Source organism: Solanum stenotomum, chromosome 2, assembly GCF_019186545.1.
Source record: "Solanum stenotomum isolate F172 chromosome 2, ASM1918654v1, whole genome shotgun sequence".
Classification (NCBI taxonomy): domain Eukaryota; kingdom Viridiplantae; phylum Streptophyta; class Magnoliopsida; order Solanales; family Solanaceae; genus Solanum; species Solanum stenotomum.
The window spans coordinates 56,219,934-56,232,521 of NC_064283.1; the positions used below are offsets into that span (position 1 = coordinate 56,219,934).

General features: G+C 33.4%; 1 protein-coding gene across 1 annotated transcript; it reads left to right on the plus strand.

Moving 5' to 3' along the window:
* Positions 1-337: 337 nt before the first annotated feature.
* On the plus strand, positions 338-2,752 carry LOC125856125 (uncharacterized). Its single transcript, XM_049535687.1, has 5 exons — positions 338-761; positions 950-1,279; positions 1,639-2,013; positions 2,061-2,125; positions 2,243-2,752. Exons 1-5 carry the CDS (start codon positions 338-340, stop codon positions 2,750-2,752), a joined length of 1,704 nt encoding a protein of 567 aa, XP_049391644.1.
* Positions 2,753-12,588: the final 9,836 nt, after the last annotated feature.

Sequence of the window (12,588 nt, forward strand, 5' to 3'; positions counted from 1 at the left end):
TTCTTTTAGAAACACCCAAAACAATTCTTCATCTGCAAATCACAATTTACGCAGCGGTGTTTCATCCAACCTAGCTACTTCACAACCTCTTCAAACGTGAACATGGGATACCGAGAGGAGAAATCTTATGGCACAAGGACTTTACTTTCGTTGCCATGAGAAATTTGCACCCAGTCATAGATGTAAATCTGCAAAATTATCTCTCATGGAGATTACTGGAGAAGATCAATTGGAAGAAGTTGACGAGGTCAATGCAGTAATTGGTGATAACCCTCAAGAAAATGACATTGCTGAAATTTCCTTCCATGCCATTTTGGGATAATCAGTGGGTGCTACAATGAAGCTTCAGGGTGAGATCAATGGTAAAAAGGTTTTAATACTTGTGGATAGTGGTTCCACACATAATTTTGTGGTTGATTCCATTGTGGAGGAGCATAATATACTAGTAGAAATGGTTCCAACATTGGGTGTGCAAATAGGGAATGGGGATATCATATGCTGCAATAAAGTTTGTCGGAATCTTCAAATTCAATTGTCGGGCTTTACTATCACTCAAGATTACTACCATTTTACAATTGGAGGGGCTGATGTGGTTTTTGGTATCAAATGGTTGGTTTCTCTCAATACGATTCAAGCTAACTGGAAGGATATGTTTATAATTTTCAATTGGCAAGGGAAGCGTTACAAATTGCAAGACGTGAGATCGATAGATTCAGCCACAGCTTCTCTCCAATCTTTTAATATGGTATCAGAAGTTCTAGGTAATGCAATCCAAACCCTTGTACATGAATTCCAGTTTGTGTTTTCTGAGCCAACATCTCTTCCACCATTAGAGCACATTCTCATGTTATTCCTCTGTTACCAAATTCTAAACCTCCAAACATCAGACCTTATTGTTACCCACATGGTCAAAAAACTGAAATTGAGAACCAAGTTGCAACTTTATTAGAATTTGGTTTCATTCGCCCTAGTTCAAGTCCATTTGCTAGTCCGATTCTGCTAGTTAAAAAGAAAGATAACTATTGGCAGCTTTGTGTGGATTACCGTAGCCTAAACAAAATCACTGTCCCGGACAAATATCCAATTCCAAATATCGATGAGTTGTTAGATGAATTACATGGGGCCATAATTTTTTCTAAAATTGGTCTTCATTTCGGATACCATCAAATTCGTGTCCAGCCTGCTGATGTCTATAAATCTGCCTTTCGCACTCATTCAGGCCATTATGAGTTTCTTGTAATGCCTTTTGGACTCACCAATGCACTATCCACATTTCAAGGTGCCATAAATGATCTTTTCAGGCCATACCTTCAAAAATCTGTCCTAGTGTTCTTTGATGACATTCTAATCTATAGTCCTGACCCTCAAACACACCAACAACACCTTCGAACAGTCCTCCATATTCTTTCTGTCAATTCCTTTTTTGCTAATCTAAAGAAATGTTTATTTGATCAACACCTGGTTTTTTGGGTCATGTGATTTCTCAAGATCGAGTAGTCGTGGATTCAAAAAAAATATATGCGGTGTTGGAATGGCCTGTTCCAAAGAATGTCAAGGAACTTCGTGGTTTCTTAGGTCTCATAGGTTATTATAGGTGCTTTGTTAAGAACTATGCGATCATTGCTCGTCCTTTAACAGAATTGACCAAGAAAGATGCTTTTACCTGGCATGCAAAAGTAGAGCAGGTTTTCCAAAATCTTAAGAGGATCTTGACATCAGTACAAGTGCTTTGTCTTCTAGATTTCACTCAACAGTTTACAATTGAGTGTGATGCTTCATCTAATGGAGTTGGGGCTATTTTACTGCAACATTGTCATCCAGTAGCCTATTTCAGTAAGGGATTTTCCTTTTCTAATCGCATTAAATCTACTTATGATCGTGAATTGTTGGCTTTGGTCCTTGCATTGCAAGAATGGAAGCATTATCTTTTGGGTCGGCATTTTATTGTCACTACTGACCATTGTAGCCTAAAGTATCTCTTGCATCAGCGGGTGACTACTGTTGAACAACAACGTTTGTTGTTTAAATTATTGCCTTTTGATTTCACTATTGCCTATAAGCCAGTGAAAGCAAAGGGGCTGATGCCTTATCTCGTCGCCCTCAACATGCTGATTTCTTATCTTTGGTGATGCCTATTCCATTAGATTTCAGTGATTTGGCAGAAGCAATTGAAGCTGATCCATATACTAAGCAGATTCGAGATCAACTCTCTTTTGATCTGTCGATTCATCCTGATTTCTAGTTGTCTGCTAACCATCTTTACTACAAATCTCGGCTAGTTATTCTTGATTATCCTGAACTCAGAGTCAAGATTTTAGCAGAGTCACATGATTCTCCAACAGGAGGGCACGGAAGTTACTTGAAAACTCTCAAAAGGGTCTACGTAAATTTTTTCTGGCCTTGTTTGAAACATGATGTTAAATCCTTTGTCCAGAATTGTTTGATATCCCAGCAACATAAATATGAAACATTAGCTCCAGCTGGTCTCTTACAACCTTTACCCATTCCTAACAGAGTTTGGGAGGATATCTCCCTTGATTTCATTGTTGGGCTTCCTCCTTCTAATGGCTTTGATATTATTCTTGTGGTGGTTGACAGGTTTAGCAAATACAACCATTTTCTTGATTTATCTCATCCATTTACTGCTAAAACAGTGGTTGGGGTTTTCTGTAAGGAAATTGTCAGGTTGCATGGTTTACCGCGCTCCATTCTTTCAGATCGTGATGTTGTCTTCACAAGTGCTTTTTGGTAGGAATTTTTTCGCCTTAGTCGCACTCGTCTCCGTATGGGTACTTCTTATCATCCCCAATCTGACGGTCAAACGGAGGTGGTCAATCGCTGCTTTGAAACTTACTTACGTTGTTTTGCTCATGTCAAGCCCAAATCATGACTTCAAATCTATCTTGGGCTGAATAGTCTTTCAATGGTGGATACTATTCTTCAGCCAATATGACTCATTTCCAGATTGTGTATGAGAAGGAACCACCACTCTTGCATCCCTTTGTTCATGGAGAAACTAAAATTGCTGAACTTGAACAGCAGCTCGTGGAACGAGATCAAATGTTAGAGGTACTACGTTCCAATCTCATGAAGGCTCAATCCAGAATAAAGTCTCAAGATGATTCCAAGCGACGTGACTTGTCTTTTAATGTGGGTGATGTTGTTTACCTTCATTTGTGACCCTATCGACATAAGAGTTTAGCCAAATGTCTTAATGAAAAGCTTTCACCTCGCTATTTTGGACCATACAAAATTGTTCGTCGAGTTGGTCCTGTTTCATAGGAATTGCAGCTTCCTGAAACATCTAAGGTACATCATATTTTTCATGTCTCGTTACTTCGTCCTGCTCGTGGTTGTTCTGATATTACTTCCCCTCCACCCTTACCACTATCGGGTGAATTGGAATTTATGGTGGAACTTGAAAAAGTTTTATCACATCATTGGGTGAAAGAGTCAAGAATGCCAACTCTGGAATTACTTATTCAATGGCATCGTCGTCCTGTTGAAGAGGCTAGTTGGGAAGACTATGACTTGCTTGCTGTTCAATTTCCTCTGTTCTGCCTTGAGGACAAGGCATCTTTTCAGGGGGGATGCGCTGATACCAACCCACCTCTCAAGACGTATTTTAGAAGAAAATATCAACAAAAGAATAAAGATTTGAATTCTGGACAAACAACTGCTACAATTGTTGTCTAGCAGTTGTCTAGCAGTTATTATTTCTAGTTTATAGTTTATAGTGTCAGTCTTATCCTTTTATGTTCTCTATATATATGTAATCAGGATTAGTTATTGGTATTATGTAATTAAGAATCAAAACTACTATTTTCTGGAGTCTTGTCCTCTCCATACGAACAACTTTATCTGTATAGTTGTTTTTAAGATACTTGCACAAACAATTTACAATAAATCTGCTTGCTTTGTTCTATTTTGTCGGATCTCTACTTCTGGTTACTATCAGGTACCCTCATAATCCCAGAACTATGTGCCCCCGTAGGTAACCCTTTGTGGACATTATACTTAGTGATCACGCCAGGCATGTCTCTGTACCTTTGGCAAGGTATATTGGGTCCTCTAGATGGGGAGTATGCATCGAACTCCACATTTAGCTCATGTGGTTTTATGTCGTTTATTAGTAGCTCCCACAGACAAATTCTAGTGTGTTGACCATGTTATCAGTTAGAGGTCAGTATTCAGTTTCAGTATATTATAAACTTGGTCACTACATTCAGTTAGTTCATATTAAGCATATTTAGCATATTTATCATGTTCAAATTATATCATTGTTTTATCGCTTTGTTCAGTTATATGTTTTATTCAGCTTTATTCTATCACGTATGCTCAGTACCTTTCAAGTACTGGCTCATACTCTGCGCTACATCTTCTCGTGATGTAGGTTCAGGTCATCAGCATTCAGATCATGCATAGATCGGTTTCTGATCTTTAGTTCAACAGCTTCAGTGGTGAGTCCTCATATTTCGAGGACAAAAGACATGTTTCTATATGTAGTCTTTTAATTTCAATTTTTAGTATTTTCTAGAGTTAGTTGGGGCATGTCCCAGCATCTCTAGTCAGTTAGAGGCTTTATTTCAGCCATTGACAGATTCTGCTTTAGTATTTGAGTTTTATTTCAGTATCTTGAACTCGTCTCAATTATATATATATTCAGATGGTATTGGGTATTCCCTATCATTTCAGTTGATCTCATGTTTTAAGCTTTTGCACAGTATTTCTTACTTTAGTTTATTTTAGTGTGCTTATGATTTGCCAATAGGGTTAGCTTGGGGTCACTCGTGATCCTAGGTCCCGTGTTTATGCCTTGGGGGTAGCTTCAAGTGTGACACTAAAGGCCCTTGTTCTAGGGTTGTAGTTATGGGTAATTTTTGAACATCGATTGTTTTGAATTAATGATTGGTTATCGCTTAAATTACCTTTGTATTCTTGTTTTTGTATTTCTTGATTGGCCATCATTGAGATAAATCTCATGTTTACTCTTAAACTCGAGAGACACAAAGGTAAATAGACCAAAGGATACAAAAAGCTTGATCTTCCATTAAATTGTGTTTATTTGCTTTTATTCGTGACTCCCGGACAAACACCTAGCGTGGTTAGGAAGCAGGATGAAATATAAATTCTCGCCAATTAGAACTGCTATCCCCGCTGAACGATGTAGTTAGAGACAACTAATTGGAGTAGGCGATTAGAGGTCGGGAGACCATGATCATAAATTCAACCCTGTAAATTAGTAATTTGATAACCGCAGTTTATTCATGCATGAGATGCGATACATGAAACCCAATGCATGTCGTGGCCCTAGAAATTACCAACCATTATAAGTAATCTTATTATTTAATTCCTACATTCTTCTCTTTACAAATAAAAATCAAACACTTTTGGTACTCTTAAATAAATAATTAGAATAGTATAAATAGGTAATTGAAAAGTTCTTTGGGTTCGATAATTTGATTCTTTTACGAGTCACTATATTACTTGCGCGACCACGTACACTTGTGTGTGGAATTGGGAGCAAAACTTCTACTTGTGGAGGAAATGAAAGCAACAGTTGTTGTATTTGAATCTTCAAACACAGGGCTGAAACTCGAACTATTCATACCATCAAAAACTACAAAGTGTGAATCTTCTTAACTACCTACAATTAAGATTCAGTTCTTTCCCCTGACTTTTGAATTAATATTGATTGAAATATAATGTGACTTAGATTTGCTTCTTTCCTCACATTCTTGAATATGCTTATGTTGTCCAATTGCGGAAGATATCTTCCTCATTTTGAGATTTTGGTACTAAAACAGACAATATTTTTGGTTTCTCAGATGAATGGTACAGTGTCACTTGGTAGTGAGATTCATCAATAGGAACTAAATAAAATGAACAAGCAAAGATGATATGTTGGTTATTCAAGTTTTGTTGTTGCCTCAACGTTCCAGATATGCTAGTAAGTTTATATGCACTTTATGTTAGATTACCTGAAACAACTTTAGCTTTAACCTCATGATATTAGTTGATTATATTCGAAATCTCTTTCATGGTTTATTTTTCTGAAAATTTGTGAACTAATATTACAAACTCTATTCTCATTGAAGGAGTATTGCATTAGACATAGAGATGGTTCCCCGATAAAATCAGACACAGAATGAAAAATAGTGATTCAATGTCTTGAAGCAGCAATTGAAAGAAGGGTATCTGAGGTTAGCACTAATGATTTACTTCTAAATCTTGTTAGATCCATTCTTCGACATATATTCAGCTCTAGCTACCTTTGTAGTGTATAAGAAAGGAGAAACTAATAGTTGTAATTGGTGCTTGAATTATGGTGTCAACTTATATGTCTTACCTTGTCTATGTTAGCTAATTAAATTGCCTTAGCTACGATGGTGGTGTACATATGTACTACAAGAATTCACTATCCAGTAATATGTAGTTTTGACTTTAAATTTTGTAGTCTTGTGTAAAAGCTGCAAGTACGTTGTGTGATGTTGTTTTAGATCCTGATGTGTGATTATGTAAGATCTCTCTTTTTGTGTGTTTTGCTTCGTATTAAATCCTTTTTTTTATATGCAATTGTTTCTATTATTGAAAGAATATTTTTCTACCAAGTATTCGAGAGTTTTACTCTCTACTTAAGAATATTGTTCCATGGTGCAGATATTATCATTCTGAATTGGTAATGGAGATTGTCTTCCTGCCAAGAAGTGTGTGATCTTTGATTGGTAATGGAGTTTTACTCTCTGCAAGTGTCTTCCTCCACTTATAAAATTACATTGAGTATGTCTATTTTTTAGTCTATCATACATGAAAAGAATGCTAAAATGGACTTCCATAGAAAGTTTGAACAATAGTCAAGAAAGTAAGAAAATTAGTAACAATCAAAGCAGTTAGTGACCACGGACTATTAAAATATGTATCAATTAATTCAGCAATCCAAGTCTTCCCTTTGCTATTATAATGTTCTTGAATACTCCTCTTCACAATCTTGAAAAGTAATGGATCATCTGCCCCATAAGTTTTTAATCCTTTGTAAACTTGTACAACTTCTTCATCACTTCCCAATGTGTTGAATATTATCTTCTCTTCTCTCAATTCATTCACATCATTTGGTGAAATCACTAGTAATTTCATGAAATTTATGTATGACACAACAACTCTATCAATTGGACCATTTGGACATAATTCATATGCTATCATGTTCATGAAAAATACTTTAGTGTATGTTGAAACATACCAACATAGGAGTTTTAGTTTTCCATAGTAATAGTGAGATGTAAATCTCACACCTTTTAATGAATCAATTCCACTAGGTCTAAAATGAATTCCCTTTGATTTCAAATCCATGACAGAAAGAAACACATTTGTGAGCAATTCTGATTTGTGTGGTACATAGTTTTTCCTCCAACAATCGCGAAAATAATCAAAGATGAAATCGTAACTACATGATTGTGTGGCATTAGCTTCATCATCATTACCATTATCAAGTACTCTACGAAAAACTTAAAGAAGGTGTGGGGGGTCTGTCTCAATTATCGTGTTTTCTTTCAATTTAATGTCCTCTTGCCTATCGAAAAACATTTGAGAACAATAGCTTTTTACCTTCTCTTCAAATGAATGACATCCACCACATTGATCATCGCCATATCTCAACTTAACTAAGAGCTTGAGAACGTGAAAAGGTACCTGCATGTATTTACAAAAGGTCAAGATTTAATATATATGTATAAAAAGTAATATTCACTACAAATAACACGCATATTTCCAACAAAAAAACTTGCTTTTAAATTTTCCAAATTTCCATACTTGTGCCTATGTGGCTATGCCATTGATACCTGATTTTCAAGCAAATAAAGGTCACGTCTAGTGACCAAATAAACCGAAATGCCAAGGTTTTTGATAGTGTTGCTTTGTTTAAAGGCGAAATTTGGTGTGGACCTTGTTGATATCTCGATATCATTTAGTATGAAACACGCGTCTAGGAGCATCATTCGTGCAAATTCATAGTCGTTATACTTATTCATGAATTCTTCAAGGTAACAACTTCTAAAATCATCAACCCTTAGAATTTCTTCAAGGTTTTTTGTTACTTCCATGAATGAACATTTCTAGAGCCTTTGGCTTCAAATCTTCAACAAAATTGAGTTCTAACTTTCCATGGTGATAAGGTCCCAATGAAACAACTTTAGGATCATAGTCATCACTTTTTTTATTGTCAATTCTCATGAATAATGGAACTTTTGGTATTTGACGCTTTCTTGATATAGTTTGTTGTCTTGGGATTGTAATGTCCAACATTTAAAATTCTAAGGACATTTTTGGTATGCCTTCCTGATTGAACAAGCTATGTTAGTCAATCGAATTTAAGTTTTATGCACTTACATTATAAAATAATATGTGCACAATCGAGTAACTAATAGGATAATTATTGAAAAATATAAATGAATTTAAATTTTACACACCTAAACTATATAAAAGAAATACACAATCAGGTCACTTAAAAGGCAATGACACATTATTTAGTATTTCTTTACTACTATCTCGGAGTATGGAACTTGATAAATTTATAGGTATAGAAAGTATGAAATTTGATCAATTTATAACTAGAGAAAAGTACTCAAACTCATATGGTTTTAAATTGTATTTATTGACTAAATATAGATTCAATCAAGATAATTTACTTGATATACAATGTTAAATACCAATAATAGTATGCTATGACTATTTCATGTTAAACTTGAGTAACATATAAAAAATTATTTACACTATCAATTTATATAACATAAATCTTAATATACATGTAACAAGAATTTCTAAAATCGAAGCAAACCCTTCTTATAGAGCTACGTGGACTTTACCACAATAAACGATCAATATAATAGTTTGCACGACAAAACTTAGAAGATAAAATTTAACAGACTTAATGCTGGTAACTACTAGTCTACTACTACTACATACTTAGGGTAACAAGTAAAGTATGACAGGGCAGGATCTATGCAGATCTTATTCCTATCTTGTGGATAGAGAAACTATTTATGATAGACCCTCATGTTGATAAGAGGCTTACAATATTTAAACATATTGAAGAGTATAAGAAAAATACAATTCATACTTGTATTAGGATTTGGACATAGGACTTAGGATTCATGAAGCATGCAGCACTCTTATAGGATTTATTATGAAGGAATAATATAAGCCTTGCTTCCATAGTTAAGAATAAATGTTAAAGTGTCATATATTTGGGTGCTTTAAATAAACAAAATAAAGACATATATTTACTTTAATTGAGAATCAATTTTCTTTTTTTTGTTTATATGGAATAAGATGTTGTGTTATCAAGCAAATCATTTTATTTAACTCTTTTTTCTTCTGGTGTTTTGCAAAAAATAAGAATAAAGTGTGAATAGAGTCTACCTTGATTTTGTGTCTAAAACAAAAAAAGGGTTACATAATTACATATTTAATATGAAGAGATGATAATATGAAGAGATGATATGGGTTTTTGTCTTTATATATACTAGGTAATCTATCCGCACTTCGTGCAATTATAAATGATATCGTCAAGGTTAATTAGAACATATAATAAAAATAACTTAAAGTTCTTTTCTTGTAAAAGTGAAGATGACATTTATATTTGGGATATATACTATTAACCATGTGTTAAGAAATAATATTTATTATGGAATAAATATTTGCTCAATTTTAATAGATCATATATTCGTTTATGGTGTCTGTTTACTTATATAGTAGATGATTTAGTGTGTAGAGTTTTAGCTTATGCAAAGAGGATTAAATCACTGGTTATTATAAGTATAAAGTTTTTTGTTCATAATCTAGGATGGAAATTGAACATGTCATCGGTACGATTGTAGCACAAGATTATATGTAATTTATCTTGATTATAGGAACGGTATAGTTCCAACTTCTTGTGTTAGTTCATTTTGTATGTATTGAACGGGACCGAGTAGAGATAGTTGTTTTAGACTGGCTGAAAAAATATATTCTCTAAACTATTAAATGTACTTATGTTCTTAATCCTGATATAACTATTATGATCTGTATATATTAATTATCGTTTTAATTTATTAAAAGGTGATATTCTGAGATGGGTCAATATGCTTGGTAAGTTGGATGATAATAATATATATTAGTGAAATAATAAGTTAGTTGATGGAATCCATGTCACGTTATAGAGATTGATTGATATGTTTTTTTGAGAAACTTAAAAGTTTTCATTGTGTCAAACCTTGCAAGTGGATTTATGAATCCGACACATGAAATAAGTTCAGTAGTGCTCTAAAGGAAATGAATCATTAAGTTAAATTCATTAGTAGTTTAATTTATTGATTAGTATCTGAAATCTTAACATGGGGAATTACATAAGTGTTTAATGGGAAATTACGAAATATAAATAGAGGAGTGCACTTACGAATTTCTAGTGAAATGATTTATAATTTATCATAGTAAGAATAATTCAAATTAATTATTTGGAATTATTTCCATAATAGGAAGCCTCAGTATTTAATTTTGTGGTTCCTCCAGTGCCCATATTTAACTAGAACTCAGAATCCTATTTCTTAGGGGAAAAAGGAGTAGGTGTGTGTTTTCTTGTTTTTCAAGAAAACTGAGTTTTCTTCTCCTTTTTGGATTGGGGAAGAAATCTCTATAAATAGAGATTCTCCTAACGTAGAAAAAGATGGATTAGTTTTATGTTCATACTTGCCCACCCAAGTATTGAGAGAGTTCGGATGTGAATTTGGGATCAATGTAGAAGACCATAGCCATAGCTATTGTCTATCTTGTAGATTTGCTTGAAGGTCTGTCTATCTTGGGGATTCGCTTGAATGTACCTGATCACGCTTCAAGATGTAATTCTTGAATTAAATTTCAGTAAATTTGTGTGTTTTAGCATATTATATGTGTTCTAGCATAAACGGTTTGGTTATCTATTATTCATGTAAGCAGAAAGATTTTAGTATGCTTTCGCTGTGCATATATATTTTTCTAACAGTTGGCATCAAGTGCTACGCTTACATCTACAATAAGTAACCTAGATTATATATAAGTTGTACGCTTATGAACATAAAATCTGTTAATGTATTTTGTGTCGGTCAAGAGAAAAGAAGAGAAGGACAATACTATTGTTTCTGCTAGTTCTGCCAATGAGAAGAATCAAAGATATGCCTGGACCAACTTCGTAATTTTAAATAAAATAAAATAATTGAAAGTTGGTGGTTGATTATTGTTCTTGCGGCAGTTTGATCGGTCTTCTTGGTACTTTGACTAAAAATAATACAAGCATGTTTTGGCCAGTATTTGATCGTGATTGGCTAAAAGAAACACACACAATCATTAGCCCATTATGATTTGGATTAGAAGTCTGGCAGTAAGGCCAATTTTTTTGGCGAGGCTGTTTCTTAGTGTTAAAAATTTGTGGACTACTGGTCTAAATATTTTTTGATGTGTTGTTTAGGCTTAACTCTATAATCTTTGACCTCATTGAATTAATTATATGACCATTTGTTTTCCCTCACAGTTTTCATAATGTATAAATTATGAATTTTATGGTTAATATATAATTACTATTAAAGTGATTTATTTATTTGAAATCATTAATAACTCTTAAGGCTTTATACATGTGAGATAATAGATATTACAATATGTGAATTGAGAATTATGATAAATAAATAGGATCTACAAAAGTGGTCTATTTATTTGAGTCGTTAGAATATCCTCAATGTATCATGTATGGATTGTTCTTCATAAATGTCTACTAGTAAAGGCTTGTTTACTCGAAAGGAGTTTTACCTATAGATAGTAGAAACACTTAAATTAATTAATGAGAAGAGATATTAAAGATTTTCACCGGNATTTGAGTCGTTAGAATATCCTCAATGTATCATGTATGGATTGTTCTTCATAAATGTCTACTAGTAAAGGCTTGTTTACTGTAAAGGGAGAAATATAATATCTTGAATTCTCAAGTGTATTAATTGAGAGAACAATATGTTGTAAAGAGGTTAGTTGTGTGTCTTAGCCGAAAGACAGGACACAAGTATGTTCTGTGCTCATGAGATAATTATTAAAAGAGAATGAAAATTGAATCAAGTTATTTTAATATTTAACCATGCCTAAAATGATTATTTTTTTAAATTTGGTCATAGTTTAGGTGGTCATGAATTTTATGATATCTGATTGACTTGAAATTTGATAGTTCCAACGAAAATCGTTTAGATGGGTTAAGGTAGTTTGTCGGATTAAAATTTGATATGAATATGATAAGATCATTCCTTATGTTATTTATGTTTATGTTAAATTTGGAACATGATTGCACATGGTTATTTAACATGAATTGATATGTGATAAGAATGTATGTCATATTGTTTTAATTCCTAAAGATGCTTAAATTACTTATATTTGAATTTGGTCGTGGCTTTGGAAATGTTTTTTTTTTCAATTGACCTGAAATTTAATAAGTTCATTGGTAACGACCTAGTAAGAAAAGTACTCATTGCTATATGGTTATATTTTCTAACGTCATTAAAATGATTTTAAAGCTGTACTTTGGAATTAAATGTGATTTAGTAT

Excerpts from the sequence above, each read along its gene's own strand:
- LOC125856125 (XM_049535687.1), top strand. The coding sequence starts at position 338 with ATGAAGCTTCAGGGTGAGATCAATGGTAAAAAGGTTTTAATACTTGTG. Across the intron at positions 762-949 it reads TATGGTATCAGAAGTTCTAG|AATTTGGTTTCATTCGCCCT; the intron begins GTAATGCAATCC and ends CAACTTTATTAG. Across the intron at positions 2,014-2,060 it reads GACTACTGTTGAACAACAAC|CCAGTGAAAGCAAAGGGGCT; the intron begins GTTTGTTGTTTA and ends ATTGCCTATAAG.